General features: G+C 39.1%; 1 protein-coding gene across 1 annotated transcript in view; it reads right to left on the bottom strand.

Moving 5' to 3' along the window:
- Positions 1–18,593, bottom strand: part of asap2a (ArfGAP with SH3 domain, ankyrin repeat and PH domain 2a) — a 195,080-nt gene that overhangs the window by 121,105 nt on the left and 55,382 nt on the right. Inside the window, exon 2 of the mRNA XM_072561420.1 lies at positions 8,977–9,049. Coding sequence (XP_072417521.1) covers positions 8,977–9,049 — 73 coding nt within the window. The remainder of the gene's footprint in view (positions 1–8,976; positions 9,050–18,593) is intronic.

Here is an 18,593-nt window from a genome sequence, read left to right as displayed (position 1 = left end):
AGTCTTGTATAAAGAAAAAGGATTGAGGGCAGGACATTGTCAAAACTGCAAGATTATTTTCATGAAACATAACTTTTCGAAGCAGTTTAATAAAATCAAATGTTTCACTTTCTTTTGTTAAGTGCTAAACCAAGAGTTTTAAATTCAGTTCAATGTTATGTTATTGCCACTAATTGCAACTTCTATACTAAGCTGTTCTGAACTTGTCACATACACCAAAAACAGCATTGTCTTATTATGGTCTGAGACAAAGTCAATAGTTTAATGAAAGAAAAGCTTACCATATAGTATTATTTTTTTCAAACAGAACATTACAGTAAATAAGATTGTTTAGGGTTTAGAATAAATGCAATATACAATTCAGTCAATTACTGCTCAAAGTACAGTTTATTAAACTTGGAGTACTTCAAGTGTTAATATTGCAGTCTTAGGTATATACACAAAATAAGAAGAAAAATCAGGGAGCATAAAAGAGACAAATGCACACATCAAATCACAGTTAACTTACACTATTCATCTAGTTTCTATTTTCAACAAAAACCCATTACACTTGTGATATACATTTAACATGTTAAATGAGACAGATTATAAGTTGAGGGTTTGCGTGAACACAAATGAGAAACAATATTATTCGGTATCATAGTAGTAAGGCTCAATCCAAAAAAAAAACTCAACTAAATGTTGTGCCCCACTTGTACCTATGCCTACTAATAACCAATTACTTGGTGGTCCAAGGCAAACCTGCAAACTGCCTTCAAAGTTTTCTATGTTAACTAACTGAAAAAATGTACATGTGGAAAACAGCTACAGATAGTTAGCTAGATAACTATGTTAACAATGGGAGCAGTTCTTATTTTCATATGAAAATAACAACAGCTTATCATAATCTAAAGAAATTGAATTGGCCACACACCAATCTACCCGAGATGTCAATATGGTTCTGACCTGCACCAAAACGTTTGCTGTGTAACAGACATAAATACATGCTTATCTATTTCATATGTCACTGCATGTGGGAAAACTTCTAAGGAATGTGTTTTGGAGTAGGAAATCACATTGTGGGGAACCACAAAAGCATCAAACAACTAGGTCATCAACTTCTTCCAGACAAAATTCTGAAACACACAAAAGAACAGGTTGGGATTTAAACTGCATAACCTCCAAAGAGGAGGAGTGGAGATCATTGCCAAGGAGCGCGGTGGAGGCTGGGACATTAAGTGTCTTCAAGGCAGAGATTGATAAATTCTTGATCTCACAAGGAATTAAGGACTACGGGAAGAGTGCAGGTAAGTGGAGGTGAAATGCCCATCAGCCACGACTCCTATTCCTTTCAATCTCAACTGTTCATAAAATGCCAACTTCATGCTGTCTGCTCACTGGATTGTTGCGTGCTGCCAGTCCAACTGCTTTGCTCATTGGCTGTACACATTAACAGAAGACTCAAAATCAACTTTCTAGTACCATGCAAAACTAGAAGTCCACTTCTTGAACTTAGCATCCGAAGAAGGGGAGACTAATAATCATGTAAAGAGTGAACGTGATGCAGAAACAATAAAAGTTTGGACATTCAATCATGTAGGTTCCAAGATTTTTCATTAAAAGTTGGGAGTTCTTTGTGGAGGAGAAGAAGAGGAAAAGAGAGATCATGTATCTGCCAGGGAAGAGATTCCCTGGCATATACACAGCCATGAACAAATTCAAAGAATGCTATGAACAAATTCCACGAACTACTTTGCAATTCTGCAGGAAGTTCAATGACATTATCAGAGTGTTCAGTCAGTAATGCATCTTCACATCCCATATCGTCTAAATGCAAATAATAATGCTGAAGTCACCATTTCCCCATCACTAACTTACCTACAATTGCTATCAAACAGGACTCAAATGGTCAGTATTCATGTGATATGTTCTATTCATACACTTAATATTGTTGCAAGGCTCACAGACAAATCTCCACACTTGCATATGCTGAGAAGACAGTCATCGAATTGAATTGAATTTATTGTCATGTGTACCGAGGCACAGTGAAAAGCTTTGCCTTGCGAGCAATACAGGCAGATCACAGAGTTAAGTAGCATAGATAAGTAAATAATAGGTAAACAAAAATACAGGTACAGGCGAATGTTCAGAGTTTGAGAGTCCATTCAGTATTCTAACAACAGTAGAGTAGAAACTGTTACAAAACCGGCTGGTACATGTGTTCAGGCTTCTCTCCCTTCTCCTCGATGGTAGAGGTTGTAGAAAAACATTGGCAGGGTGGGATGGAACTTTGAGAATGCTGGTGGCCTTTCTTTGACAGCCGGCCTGTTAGATGGATTCGAGAAATGGGACGTTAGCCTTTGTGAATGTCCAGGCCGAGTTCACCACACTCTGTAATAGTCTCCGATCCTGGATGGTACAGTTGCCATACCAGGTAGTGATACATCCAGACAGAATGTTCTCGATGGCACACCTATAAAAGTTGGCAAGAGTATTCGCCGTCATGCCAAATTTCCTCAGCTGCCAAAGTAGAGACGTTATTGGGCCTTTGTAACTAGTGCATCTACATGAAGAGTCCAAGAAAATTTGTTGTGGATGACCACTTCCAGGAGCTTGACACACTCCACTCGTTCTACCTCTGTACTGTTAATGTGTAGGGGGGCATGAGTAACATCCCGCCGAAAAGTCAATAATGAGTTCCTTGGTTTTGCCAGCATTGAGAGCTAGGTTGGTTTCAGTGCACAATTTTTCCAGGTCTTCACTTCCCATCTATAGTCTGTTTCATTGCCATCTGAGATTCGATAGACTATGGTGGTGCCGTCAGCAAATTTGTAAATAGCATAAGTCTGGTATTTGGCAACGCAGTCATAGGTATACAGTGAGTACAGTAGGGGGCTGAATACGCATCCCCAGGGACTCCAGTGTTGAGTGTGAGTGAGGATGAAATGTTGTCCCTAATCTTCACTGATTGTGGCCTGTGGGTCAGGAAACAGAGTTGCAGAGAGTCACTAAGTTTAGTCAGAGATCACCAAGTTTAGTAATCAGTCTCGAGGAATTGATCTGCACATGTTCTGATTGCAGGGCCTGACCCTTTGTCTGGTCCTATCACTTTCCTTTGATTCATACGAAGGAAAACTGATCTGACCTCCAATGCAATGACTGTTAAGATATGTTAGTTAGGACTTCTCGGAATAGGTGTTACCTTTCTGCCAAAATTCTGCTCAAAGCGAGCATAGAAGACATCGAGATGATCTGGGAGGGATGTGTCATCATTTGCTATCTTACACTCTGTCTCTTTTTAGAACCTGTGATGTCATTCAGTCCTTGCATGGTATCTGTCTGGGTCTCTGGTTTGGATCGCTATTGGTCTTTGGCTGTTTTAATGCTATGCAAAGGGCATTCTTGGATTCCTTAGATTTGAGTGGATCTTCTGATCTGAAAGCCTCAGGCTGGGTTTTCAGTAGGTTCTGTTTGTCCTGATTCATCCAGGGTTTTCTTCTGGGGAACCCAGATTGACTTCTTCGGTATGCAGTCCTCCACACACTTGCTGATAAAGTCTGTGATGGTGGTGGCGTACTTGTCCAAGGTACCTGTGGACTGTTTGAACATTGCCCAATCAGCCGATTCCAGACAGCACGAGAGTTGATCCTCTGCCTCCTCCGATGAGCAGTGGACCTGTACCTGCGGCGGTGTCTCCTGCTTGAGCTTTTGTCTGTAAGCCGGGAGAAGAAACATGGCATTGTGGTAGGAGTTCCCAAAATATGGGCGGGGATGGAGCGGTAGGCATCCTTCACAGGATTGTAGCAGTGGTGTAAAATGTTCAGGGGCCCCTGGCAGGGCAAGTAATGTTCTGGTGGTACTTGGGTAACACCTTCCATAGACTGGCTTAATTGAAGTCACCAGTTACAATAAACAGGGCCTTGGGTGTTCCATCTCCAGGGATAGAGCAAATGAATGCGTGGCTGAAGAGCCGGTGCATGGGAGAAGGGTTTACATTTTTAGATCATTGGAATCTCTTCTGGAGTAGAAGTGACCTATACATGAAGGACGAATTGTACCTGAATTGGAATGGGGCTAGTATACTGCTCGAGCTGTTCAGGAGGATATAAACTAGTGAGGTCGGGGTGTGAGACCCAGGGAGATAGCGAGGAATGAGATCAATCTGAGACTGGTATAGTTGGGAACAGAAGCGAGTCAAACAGACAAGGCAAGAAGGAACAAAGCAGAGAAGAAGGTAGGACTGAAAAATTAAACTGCATTTATTTCAGTGCAAGAGGCCTAACAGGGAAGGCAGATGAGCCCAGGACATGGTTAAGAACTGTGATATCATAGCAATTACAGAAACCTGGCTCAGGGATGGACAGGACTGGTAGCTTAATGTTCCAGGATACAAATGCTATAGGAAGGATAGAAAAGGGGCAAGAGAGGCAGGGGAATGATGTGTTTGATAAGGGATAGCATTACAGCTGTACTTAGGAAAGATGTATGTGGGAATACATCCAGGGAAGTTATTTGGGTGGAACTGAGAAATAAGAAAGGGATGATCATCTTATTGGGATTGTTACAGACACCCTCGTAGGCAGCAGGAAATTGAGAAACAAATTTGTAAGGAGATATCAATTATCTAAGAATAATAGGGTGTTATGGTAAGGGATTTTAACTTTCCAAACATAGACTGGGACTGCCATAGTGTTAAGGGTTTAGATGAAGAGGAATTTGTTAAGTGTGTGTAAGAAAATGTTCTGATTCAGTATGTGGATGTGCCTATTAGAGACGGTGCAAAACTTGACCTACCCTTGGGAAATAAGACAGGTGACTGAAGTGTCAGTGGGGAGCACTTTGGGGCCAGTGACCATAATTCTATTAGTTTTTAAATTGTAATGGAAGAGGATAGACTGGATCTAAATGCTAAAGTTCTAAGTTGGAGGAAGGCTAATTTTGACAGCATTAGGCAAGAACTTTCAAAAGTTGATTGGGACAGATGTTCTCGGGTAAAGGGACAGCTGGAAAATGGAAACCCTTCAGAAATGAGATGATGAGAGTCCAGAGACAGTATATTCCTGTTAGGGTGAAAGGAAAGGCTAATAGGTGTAGGGAATGCTGGATAACTAGCGAAATTGATGTTTTAGTTAAGAAAACGAAGGAAGGACATGTCAGGTATAGACAGGAGAGATCAAGTGAATCCTTAGAGTATAAAGGCAGTTGGAATAACTTCAGAGGGAAATCAGGAGGGGAAAACGGGGACATGAGCTAACTTTGGAAAACAGGGTTAAGGAAAATCCAAAGGGCTTTTATAAATACATAAGGACAAAAGAGTAACGAAGGAGAGAACAGGGCCCCTCAAAGAACAGCAAGGTAGCCTATGTGTGGAGCCGTAGGAGATGAGGGAGATGCTAAATGAGTATTTTGCATCAGTGTTTACTGTGCAGAAGGAGATGGAAGATATAGAATTTGGGGAAATAGATGGTGACATCTTGAAAAATGTCCATTTAACAGAGGTGGTGGTACTGGATGTCTTGAAACGCACAGAAGTGGATAAATCCATAGGATCTAATCAGGTGTACCTTAGAACTCTGTGGGAAGCTAGGGCAGTGATTGCTGGGCCCTTGCTGAGATACTTGTATCATCAATAGCACAGATGAGGTGTCGGAAGACTGGGGATTGGCTAATGTGGTATCACTATTTAAGAAAGGTGATAAGGAAAAGCCAGGGAACTATAGGCCAGTGACCCTGACGTCAGTAAGTTGTTGGATGGAATCCTGAGGGACAGGATTTACATGTATGTGGAAAAGCAAGGACTGATTAGGGATAGTCAGCATGGCTTTGTGCATGAGAAATCATGTCTCTCAAACTGGATTGCATTTTCTGAAGACGTAACGAAGTGGATTGATGAGGACAAAGCTCATCTATATGGACTTCTGTAAGGCATTCAACAAGGTTCCCCATGGGAGACTGGTTAGATCTCATGGAATACAGGGAGAACTAGCCATTTGGATACAGAACTGGCTCGAAGTAGAAGACAGAAGGTGGTAGTGGAGGTTGCTTTTCAGACTGGAGGCCTGTGACCATGGAATGCCACAAGGATCAGTGCTGGATCCACTACTTTTCATTATTTATATAAATGATTTGCAGATGAACATAGCAGATGATACCAAAATTGGAGGTGGAGTGGACAACCAAGAACATTACCTCAGAGTACAATGAGATCTTGATCAAATGGGTCAGTGGGCTGCAGAGTGGCAGATGGCGTTTAATTTAGATGTATGCAAGGCGCTGCATTATGGAAAAGCAAATCTTAGCAGGACTTATACACTTAATGGTAAGGTCCTGGGGAGTGTTGCTGAATAAAGAGACCTTGGATTGCAGGTTCATAGTTCCTTGAAAGTAGAGTCACAGGTAGATAGGATTGTGCATTTAATAGAATATTAGGAGGTTCGACACTTGTTCTGCCAAATAGGTTATAGTCCAACACGTTGAATTGGAAGCACTAGCTTTCAGAGCACTGCTCCTTCATCAGACAGTTGTGCAGTATAAGATTGTAAGGCACAGAATTTATAACAAAAGTTTACAGTGTGAAATATATAATTTCAGTTACATCACACTGTAAACTTTTGTTATAAATTCTGTGTCTTACAATCTTATGCTCCACATCCACCTGAAGGAGCAGTGCCCTGAAAGCTAGTGCTTCCAATTAAACCTATTGGACTATAACCTGGTGTTGTGTAATTTTTAACTTTGTACACCCCAGTCCAACATTGGCATCTCCAAATCATGTCTGCCAAATAGTGCAGAGCACTTCAAAAGAGATCCAAGCTGTGGAAATATTGCTTTAGCAGATCTGTTCTATCACTTTTTGTGTGACACCATGGCATTTAACATGTAAAGCTGTACACATACGCACGTGTTGTGTACCTGAAATACCTAGTCTGGATATGTTTGCAACATCTCAGTGACTGCAAACTCAATCTTCAGTTCACAGAGAGTATCATCTAGTAGCCAACCCTTGATTTAGTAGGATGACTAATATAAAGAAGTTGACACTGTGGACTACCAGAAGAAGATACTATGACTGCTTCCAGGATATCAGGTACTGTTCTGCACAATCTGCTTTCTATGGCCAGTGAACACCCAAGAAAGAGTGCTGTACATGGCAGAATTAGCATATCACATGAAGAATGTGTATTAGTTAGAGCAGGTGGAGAAATAGTTAAGTTTTGAGTTTTGTGAAACAAGAGGTTCAATTGACCATGACTCAAATCAGATAAGAACTTGCAGTTAACAATGGGGTGCTGCAGGAAAGGGTAATGTGTTAACAAGGTGGAAAAGCATTCATTATGTAGAGCCATTGAACAAGATAAAGCAGCATTCAGTATGTAAAGTCAGTCAACAAGGTGAAAAGCCTTCATTATGTGAAGCCAGTTATTCATTGTGTAACAGCAGATGGCTTAATCTTTACTACTGACACTCACTGATTGTAATGGTCACCCAATTAATATGTATGTTGCCTTATCTGGATGCTCCTCCCTGTAAGTGACTATATAATTCCTTAAGAAACTGCTGTTCCAGAGAAGAGCAAGAACTCATGTTTCTGTACACATGGACGATCGTTCTCTCTCCCTCCAGGGCCCGAAACAAAGATGAAGGCGATAAAACTATACTGTGCCTCTGAGCATTTTGCTTCAACTGGGTGGGGCGGTGGGGCGGTGGGGGGGGGGGGGGAAGCAGGACGAAAACACCTGTAAAGCAATAAATGTGCAGTCATTTCCTTCATCATGGGGAGAACAGCAACCCTAGAAAAGCTAGATGCTTTCTCAGCATGCTTTGTATCTAGTGAAAAATAATTAAATGTATTTAGCTCTCAACAAAGCAAGGGGGCCTCAGCGTTCTCCTTCATATATATAGTGGCTGCAAACTAAGCTGTTACAAATAACATACAACCAGCCTGGAAGGAGCAAGATGCATGAAATTTCACTGTCACAGTCACCTTTATAATCAGTGGTGACATGCTCTTTGCCCTGCTCTTGTAGCTATGGCCACAGCAGCTACTATGTTTCAGTGAGTACATTATCACTGAAACACAAAAGTCTCAAACATTGTTTCTTGGTCAAGCTCACGTAGAATAAATCCTCGGTTGGATAGACATAGTTGGGATCCCCTTCTCACCATCTCTTTCCTTCCTCTTCCACAAACTTGTCCTGCTAGGTGTTACCTCTGTTCATTCTCCAAGTCATGCTGTCGTCAAAGGGGAAAGCCTGCAAATGCATTCATGTTCAAGCTTAACTGATTTGTTCAGAATTCTTGAAGTTAACAAAAAGTCCATAAGTACCTGCCAGGCCACTCTTGTCGATCTTTGCAACTTGAAATAACAATAACAAAATGCCAAACTCTTGTGGAATTGAAGCAAAAGGAAAAGAAAAATCAACCAGCCTATCAAAATAGAGTCAGATGATCCCTTTAAATACCACTGCTTGGCAGGTTGGAGGTCTTCAGTATTGTGTGGTTATAAGAATGCATTAGCTGGAGCATTAAGTGCCAAAATGACAGCATGGACACAAAATCAACATTCTATGCTTCACTCCATAAGTAGGTCCTTGCTGCAGACATCATTTCACTGTTCTGAGAATAATCAAAATCCCCAAAACAGGTACAATAAGTCCAAAGTCTTGTCCAGTGTTCAGCAAGAAGATACGGCAATGAAAAGTCAGCATCTGCAGCAACAATCGTCAGACTGACCCAAACGATCTTCAGAGAACAATAAGTTTTAATTTAAGTGGCCAGATTTCTTTGCCTCTTCCCTGAAAGTAGCTCTATTATCAAAAACCCAATTCCACACACTAAGACAATTATTTTGTGGTATGATAGCTTAATCTATAATGGGGTATTTCAGCTTCATTAACCATGGTGAAAAGACCTAAATTTGCAAGACATGCAGTTTGCAAGCTCAGGGTGTTATCCTCTATGATTTCCATTGTGTCAAGTATGAAAGCAATTTCTTACCTAATCCAGATGCATAAATAGCTTTAACAGATTTCTTCATTTTTTGCAGCACACCACGATCTACATCCAATGCCTAAATATAAAAAAAAACACATGAGAGAAAGCAAAACATTTAAGAGGAAAAGACAATTGAAAAATCTAAGCCAACTTATTTTATACAATTTATTAATTAATTTCAGTAATTGGGACAGTTATTAACAGTTGGGAAAACTGCAACCCCCCACCCAATGTACACTGTCTTCCACTCTTACCACATAGCTTCCCTTTCATTTTTTTCCTACTTTCACCTCCTTAAATCCTATTACATTTCTAACCTTTCTTTCCTCAAGAGATCTTCAACCAAAAATATTTACTCTTCTTTACACAGAGGCTGCCTGATATGCTGAATATTCCCTGCATTTTCTGTTTCAATTTCAGATTTAACCAAGTTAACCAAGAAATCTGTTAAAGCAAGGTGGCAGTGGAGTAGCAGTGCAATATGAGAGCTCCTGCCCAGAGCTCAGCTGCTCTATTTGCTTTTACTTTTTTTCTTTCACTGTGTTCTTTTCTTACTTTAATCTACTTACCTTCCGTGGAGAACGAGTTTGTGCATGGAGGAGAACAATGCAAAGGAGAGTGAGCCCAGTGCATGGAAGATCGAACCCCTGTGGGGTACGTGAGCCCAATGTGATGGCCAGAGGTGTTCCATGGCATCTGCACTGGCATCAAGAGAAGGCAGCCTGAGGTGGTGGCAAGAGCAGGTAGCCCCAGATCTCCCGGCATCTGCAACAGCAGAAGCGCAAACGAGATCGAACTTACATTCTGATGACTGCTGAGTCATGGAGGTAGCAGCGATGACAGCATCGCAGCTTCAACAGATCCAGTGTGTGGCTACAGTCAGCAACCCAGAATAGCTATTTTGGTGATCAGCGCCGTTGAGGTTCATTGTTGTCTGAAGCATGACAGCAACTTGGGACCTGGAGATTGAGTCCAATATGAGAAAATGGAGCCCAACTTGGCAGTGAGGGATGTGCCCTAACATCTACAGCAGCGGCGAGAGCAGATAGCCAAGGTCTCCCGGAGAGTGGAGTGGAGGAGATCAAGCCCTTGAAGGTAGTGTGAGCTCAGTGTGGCTAAGCAGAGTTAAACTTTTTACTTTAAATTTCTTTACTTTTCTATCTAATACTAAGGAGGACTGTGATGTTTAACCTTTATTTTATTTTCCTACTTTGTACTTAGGTACCTAAGATGGCACTGGGAATGGCAACATTGTATACTTTTCACTGTACTCGAGTACACATGACAATAAAAGTCTAATTCTAATTTTAATCTAATCCTAATTCTAAGATTTCAGCATCGATCGTATTTTGCTTTTGTCCCAAAAATGTCATAGTTTTATCACTGAGTAACTCAATGATGCAACATTGCAAAAGAGGCCAGTCAGCCTAACAAGCCTTTCCAGGGTCTTTGAAAAAGTTACAGAATTTGTACCAATTTCATGCTCTTTCCTGCAGAGCTCTACATAAAAATTTCCCATTAAAAATGTTTGTTAAATTCTCAGTTGAACATGTACCAAACATTCTGTTCCTGTACTCCCTTTAAAATTGTAAGTTCAATTTACATTCCCTTTCCACATTCTAAAACAAAAATGAACCACATCACATCATAGCCATGATCATACTGAATGGTGGTGCAGGCTTGAAGGGCTGAATGGCCTAATCCTGCTCATATTTTTTTTGTTTCTACGTCACCAAAATCAAATTTCAACAGCCACATGCATGCTAATTGTTTTGATTTGTTTACCTGTCAACATCCTCCTCATCCAAGCATATTGCATTACTGTATATCATGAAAAACAGTAGTGCTAATGCACTTTTGGGAAGCAACACTATATACTTTCATCTAGTCTTAAAAGTACAATTTATGACTCCATCAGTTACAGTTACACAAAGAACTTTGTATCCATGTCATCACTTTCTCCCTAATGGGACTCAATCAGTTTGCTAAATCCATTGTGTATTACTATATCAAATTTATTTTTTAAATTCATATACACCACAATACTTTAAACATCTCAATCAAGTTATTTATGATTTATCTTCAGTACTTGCTCAGTACTTTCTGTCTTAGTAAACTTTCTCATAGTCGCTACCACTTTAATGTCATTAGCTTCAAACTTTGCCAAAAGCCTTTTGTGGTACAGTATTGCCTCAAATCCCACTTGAAAATGTATTTATACTTCACCTTTATCAATTCTCTCTGCTGTTTCAAAAACATCAACTGAATTAGTCAAACATGATTATCCTTCAACAAATCCACGCTAAGCCTATTTTTGTTAACCAATGTTTTTTTCCAACAACCCCCTCCAGCAAGTTCCATTTAATTCTGTTCCAGACTGCCAAAGTTTCAGCACCACTGATGTCAGACTGACCAATCAATAATTATCTCTCTCATTCTTGAGGAGAGTTGTGGTATTTGCAATCTGCTAGTTCGCTGACACTAGTCACATATCTAAGAAGAATTGGAAGATTGTAGGTAGAACATCTGCAAATTCCATCCTTAATTTCCTCTGCAAGCATGGATATATCCTTCCATCTGGACCAGATGGCTTTCCTATTTTGAATGCTCCGTTCTTTTCAGTATCTCTATCTATTTTGATGCTGTTCAATTTCTTTGCTTTATCCTTTGTGACATTAGGAGCATGTTCCTCTTTAACGAAGAGAATCACAAAATACTCACTTAGCGCCTCAGCAATGCCTTCTACTTTCAATGAGGATCTCCTCGATAAACACAAAAAGAAATCAAGTTACCAGTTTCCCAACTTTACTAAGAGGATCCATCACAATTTAGGATCTTCTCAATTCAAACAGAAAAATAAGCACAGATTAATATGAATTCCAAAGACTGTTTTTAGAAGGACAGTGACAATGTTTGTTCACTTAAAAAAAATTCACTTGAAGGGAAACAAAGATAGTGGATGCCTAGTACCTTAACATCAGCTCAAGAAACTCTACAGTTCTAAAAAGAGATGAGAAAGTTGCTTGTATCAAAATTAAGCATTAAATTTAATAGCTCAATTTTGATGCAGATAAAACTATAGGCACTGACAGAAGGACAGAAAGATCCTATTCTCGCTAAACAATTATTTATTCCCAATTACCCATTAATAACCTCAAAGGGGAGTCTCTTTTTCAGAGGCGAACTCATGGAATTTCAGTTTTCTGTTATATACTGAACACTAATAGCATGGGGTTTTTGTCTCTGGAGGGGGTGTAGGTTGGGCCTGGTAGCTGCATGATATAGAAAATTGTGTTGTAAATCAGCACATATGTTCTTAAAATGGCAGATAATGGAATATCTGGAAATGCTGAAAAATCAAAATTAACATTGCCTTTAAAGACTTATCTAACCAAAATACTCTTAGCAGTGTTGAGAGATTAGCAATATGGACTAACTCAAGAATAACTCCTTTATTATTTGGTAGACTTGGATACTGATTTAAAAACAGGCATGCTGTTTGAATATTTACTTTTTTCTTAACATTTTTGGCTTGGAGCTGTGAACTATGAGCTGAAGATGACATTTGGACTGTGACTAGCAGCTTGTGTAAAAAAAAAATTTCTTATGAGGCCAGATCTGAAAATTAATTGCAGGGTGATTCTTGTTAAAAAGTGCTCTATAGATGCTTTGATTCTGGAGGTGCCTTATGGTTAAGCAGTTCGCAAATGTTGAATGTAAAGTGGGACCTCATGGGAAGATAGTCAATCTAGTAGGGAGAGAAAGTTTGAACTGTGTTTAAGTTGGAATAATTGTGCCTGTGAAAGCTACAGGATGGAGGTTTGATTGCTCCCTTATTGTCCTCTAATGGTCGACTTACTGAAACTTCAGATGCTAAAATGTTCGTTAGAAGAATTAAACGAATATCCCTCAGAGCCTACTAGTAGCTTTTTGCATGCATCAGAAACCAAGATGTAATCCAACATGCCAGTGATGTTACAGATGATGGAGACTGTCTAAGTGAACTGGCCAGTTACATCTAATGTATTTTTCCCTTTTGGTTTATCTTTTAACTGCATCTATTTGTCTATCTTTCCTTGTGAGAGAGTGGTGGCTACAATTCAAGAGAATTGCATTTAAATCTTAGAATTTAATTACAGTGGAACCTCGATTATCTGTATTTCAGATTATCCGAAGATGATTTCAAGGTCCCACAAAAACATTACAACAAAGAGCTTAGTGCATTTGATTTACCTGTACTGAAGAACATGTGAAAACACTGGCAATAACAAAGAAACATAAGCAGCTCAAGCATCAGCAACTGGATATTTCTTAGGTAAGGGTTATTACACAGCCCTTAGCAAAAGCAAATGTTTTACAGTATTCCTGTCACTTTACCAAGCCATTCATGAAAAAAATGGCAAAGAACGTAAGCGCATGCACAAGGCAGTGCTTCTGTCTTTCTATCACAAGACTAACTGACAAATGCTCGTGATTGTAGAAGCTGTTTGGAACCTTGTTTAATACTGTCGTCACCACTCCTTGCCAAATGTTAACTACCGCTACATTTTTAAAATGTTTCCTTGTCTTATAATTGCTTTATTTTCGTCATCATGTGAAATCTGTGTCCTCTTGGGCTCAATACATTAAAATTATAGATTTATAAAAAAATTCTCAGGTAGAGCACAGCGTTAGATCAGCATGGCTTCCTTTGTTTAAGGCAAAAGCGATTATCTGAAATATCAATTATCCAAATGAAATAGTACCCATCTCGTTCAGATAATCAAGGTTCCTCTGTATATTACCTATTGTTGAACTTTGCTAGCTAAAGTTACCATATTGTTAGTAAATTGCTAATTCTTTTGTTTGAGCTCTAAACCCAGTGTCCAGTCTCGACTGTTCACAAAGCCTGGTACTGATTATTCAAAATGTCTGGTTAGAAATCACTGAGGTCAATTTTGAGGATCACTGAGCATTTTAATTTTACTGTACTGGAAGTACAGGCATTGGGGAGGGGGGAGCGGGGAAGCTGTATTGCTCTGCCTGTCTCCATACTGAACATTGTCCAAGCCATTCAACTTGTAGTCATTAAGTTAGGTATTAAAATTCAAAGGAAACAATTATTTATACTACATCAAAAAAGAATGTTGATTGGTTAGCAAATCAGCTCAAAGCTTGGTCAAGGCTTGCCGTTATAAAAACATCACTATAAGACGTCAGTAGAATAAAAACATGCTATGCTTTGTTTAGATCCATCTACAATATTTTAATGAAGATTAACTTTTCAATGGAAGCAAAAGTAGCATTTGATATGCCTAGGTATCCAAACTGCATGAAATTTGACATCTAAGTTTTACACTACTTGTTCGAATGATCGACAGTATAAGAAGTGAACCATAAAACCATAGAAATGTTACAGCACAAAGTGGCCACTAAACCCATCACCTGAATAAACTATCCTCCCAATAAAATCCCACATATCAACATCTGATGCATAGCTTTGCAGGTTTCAGCATTTCAAGTTCCTTTTAAATACATTTGAGACTTTCTGCCTCAACCAAACTGAACAGCAAATTCCAGACACCCATCACCCTCTGGTTGAAAAATGTTTTCCTCATGCTCCCTCAAATCCTTGTGCTAACTACCCCAGTAAGTGACCTTTCCACAGAGGGTAAACAGGTCTTCACTGTACACACTATCCAAGCTCTTCACTATTTTGCACATGTCAATTAAGGCAACTCTTATCCTCCTCTGTTCTAAGGAAAACAACTCTAGGTCATCTAATCTTTCCTCATACCCGCAATTTTCAAGACCTGGCAATGTTATTGAAGGAGTTATCATTGCTGTCTGAAGAGCAATTATCCAAACAGTAATATGGTGACAAAAATTGTACTCAGAAATTCAGCTATGACCCAACAGTGTATTATATTGTTCCAGCACCATACCCTGGGTTACACATTTAATGTCTCGTCCATCAAAGGAAAGCGGTATATGTGCCTTCTAGAGAACAGCATTGCAGTGGTAATGTTCCTGCCTCTGAGCCAGGAGGCCTGGGTTCAAGACACACTTCTTTCAATGATGAGTAACAACTCTGAAGGGGATTTTGATTAAAACAGGATAGGGATCAAAAATTCCCATATGTCTTATTTTTTACCTTATTAACCTGTTCTGTCACCTTCATGAACCTATGGACATGGATTCCAATATGTCCCTTTTCTTTAGCCCTCACACTATCCTCCTGTTTATTGGATATTCCCTTGTTTTCCTTTCCATATCCAAATGTGTAGCACTTAGACTTATCCAGATCGAAGTCCAGGTCCCACTTTTTGTCCACTCAACAAACCAGAGATCTTCCTTAATAGAGTTTAGAAGATGAGAGGGAGCTTTTTTTTTGAATGGGGGATTGATATGGTAGTCTAGAACCAGAGGAGGAATTTATTCTCTCACAGGTTAGTCAATTTGTGGAATTCTTTACAAGAGGTGATTGTAGGTACTGGGTCACTGACAATTGCCAAGACTAAAAGAGACCGATTTTTAATCAGTAATAGAATCCAGAGTTATAGGGGAAAGGCAGGAAAATGGAATGGAGGATTGTCAGATCAGCCATGATCTCACTGAATGGCAAATAGCTTACTTCTGCTCTTAAATCTTTAGTGTCCAATAAGGTCATAGAATCATAGGACCCCCTACAGTACAGAAGGAGGCCATTTCGTCTATAGAATCCACACCCAAAGATCATCCCACCCAGACCCAGACCCAGACCCCATCATATCCCGTAACACCACACTTACCATTGCTAGCCTGCACATCCCTGAATGCTAGACAATTTCACATGACCAATCCATCTAACCTGCATATTTTTGAACTATGGGAAGAAACTGGAACACCACGAGGAAACACACAGAAAAGGGGTGAATGTACAAACTCCACAAAGACAGTTGTCCGAGGCTGTAATGAAACCCAGGTCCCTGGCGCTGTGAGGTAGTATTGTTAACCACTGAGCCACTGTGCCACCCTCTATCAAGTTATATCAACTGTACAGCCAACTTTGCGTTGTCTGTAAATTTCCCAACAATGCCCCTCATATTTAATCTAAATTATTAATATGTATCTAAAACTGGATGTAGGTTTGCTCGCTGAGCTGGAAGGTTCATTTCCAGATGTTTTGTCACCCTATTAGGTAACATGGGACTCAGGTGAAGCACTGTACATGATTCTTGCTTTCTATTTATATGTTTGAGTTTCTTTAGGTTGGTGATGTCATTTCCTGTGACGTCACTTCCTGTTCTTTTTCTCAGGGGGTGGTAGATGGGGTCTAACTTGATGTGTTTGTTGACAGAGTTCTGGTTGGAATGCCATGCTTCTAGGAATTCTCGTGCATGTCTCTGTTTGGCTTGTCCTAAGATGGATGTGCTGTCCCAGTCAAAGTGGTGTCCTTCCTCATCTCTATCCTTACTTAACTCCGAGCTATGAAATGGGAAGTTGAACTCCAGTCTCTGGGGCATTAGACCCAGCCTTTGGATCACTCCTGTAACACAATCACTATGCTACCATTCCTTTAGGAATTTAATCCTAGGTTAATCTTCCCAATTTATAAATCAGTCTTGTATACGATTTTCAACTATAATCAGCAAAACAGCTAATGGGATTTATCTTGACACTAATGCAATAATTTTAAGGGTGTTGAACATTTCATTAAGAAACTGTGTATATTGACTGTATCAAACGTAGGTAACCTTAACAACAAATACTTTTAAAATTAATTTTTGGTATTTTCTTGTTTAAATTTGTGATCACTTTTGTTTGTAGTTAAAAAAGCTACCAGTGCACAAATTGCTCTCTGTCTTTGATAATACAAGAAAAAGAATTCATTGACTCAATATTTGGGTATTCTCAGTGTTAACAAGTATTCAATCAAGACTGGGTGATATAATGATGACTGTGAAACCATTGTCGATTATCAGAAAAACCACGTGGTTCCCCAATGAGAAGGTAGCTGTCCTTACTTGGTCTAGTCTACATGTGACTCCAGATTCACAGTAAAGTGATTGACTCTTAAATATCCCCAGAACAAATTAGAGATGGGCAATAAACAATGGCCTGGCCAGGGACACCCACATCCTGTGCAAAAAAAATCAAAATAAAATACAGGATAGATGGTAAACTCCAGAATCATATACTTCTAGATTCAAGTTGGGGTGGTAAAGTTCTTCAGTGAAAAATTAAGCAGAGGTTAAATGATTTGTCTGGTTTCCTGACATTCATTTATTGATATTTTGAACTGCGATTTTCTTACAATTGGGCACATTTTGTTTTAAAAGTGTAAGATAATCTACATCAAAATTACCAGCACTCAATGCAAACTACCAGGATTTTATATAGTTATATTATATATAAACACGAAAGTTTAATTATGCACTTCTTCTCTATAATATCAAAGAATTCTGGTGTCCTCCATGAGATAAACTGCATCAGCCAGCTTTTAGTCCAATTCCCAGGGAAATCAAAATGCTTTGGAATCTGGTTACTTGCTTATATTTTGTAATAAAGCACATTTTATCCAAATAAAGTGAAAACATCTACTTAAAGTCACTGCAGATCAAGTCAAATTTTGGCTGACTCCAGAACTTCTGATACTCTTAACCTTTCTGGACTTTGCCTCCATGGCACCATCTCTGCACATGTAATTCCAGTCTTTCCTTGCTCCTTCCAACACCCAATTTTACAGTATCTGTAGATTTGCAGCATTCAAGTAAAATAGAACTTTTTTTATACTTGCTTCTTCCCCCCCCCTCCTATTCCAATTTTAAAAAATGGGTCACTGCAATGATGCTTTAAATCTAATATTTGTACAAGATTCCTTGGAGATAGTACAACTGGATATAGAAAACTCAAGATATTGGTGGTGTTAACTCCCAAAATAAACAGGAAACCATAAATTCGTTTTACTCTCAGACTCAACAAATAATCTCACGTAAAAGCATATTTAATTGTAAGTAATGTGTAAAACATTATTAGAATAAAACACTGATGTTCCTGTCATCTACCAATGACAGGAAAATATACTTGCCAGTTGGAATTTTTGAAATTTTGATTTAAAGAACAATGTATCTGAAAGGATAATTGAAACCAATTAATTTCTATTACACACATTAAACAAAAGTAAATTTGCCAGTTAGAATTATTACCCAAATGTATATCATCAGATGTCTACAAAACATGTAAAACTAATGGGTCTGGTTGACATGTATGTATTCTCTCAGTCCTGTTTTTGAAATGTAATATTCATGGCTGATTAAAACCACCACACTGGAATTATGCATGGAAATTTGTCCAAAAAGCAAATGCTGTTGAATTCAGCTATAATCTGTGAAACATTGTGTTAAATCTGAAATACAGATTAGAAAATGCATTTTATTTTCAATTTTACCAATATTTTCACTTCCTGTTGGCAAGTGCAACCAGTATCACACACCCCTACCACTAAATGACTAATTTTTGACAGGAGAGCAGAATCAACCAAAATGACCTATATTACAATTTGAATTTTCCCTTTCTGCCAATTGTCCAAATTTTATTCATCCTCCACATTCAGAATAAGTTGTGATTCCTTTAGGTCAGCAGCGTATCTAAAGAACTTA

This window comes from Chiloscyllium punctatum, chromosome 3 (assembly GCF_047496795.1).
Source record: "Chiloscyllium punctatum isolate Juve2018m chromosome 3, sChiPun1.3, whole genome shotgun sequence".
Taxonomy (NCBI): Eukaryota; Metazoa; Chordata; class Chondrichthyes; order Orectolobiformes; family Hemiscylliidae; genus Chiloscyllium; species Chiloscyllium punctatum.
Note: the sequence above shows the minus strand (reverse complement) of the source record. Positions and strands in the feature narration are given on the sequence as shown.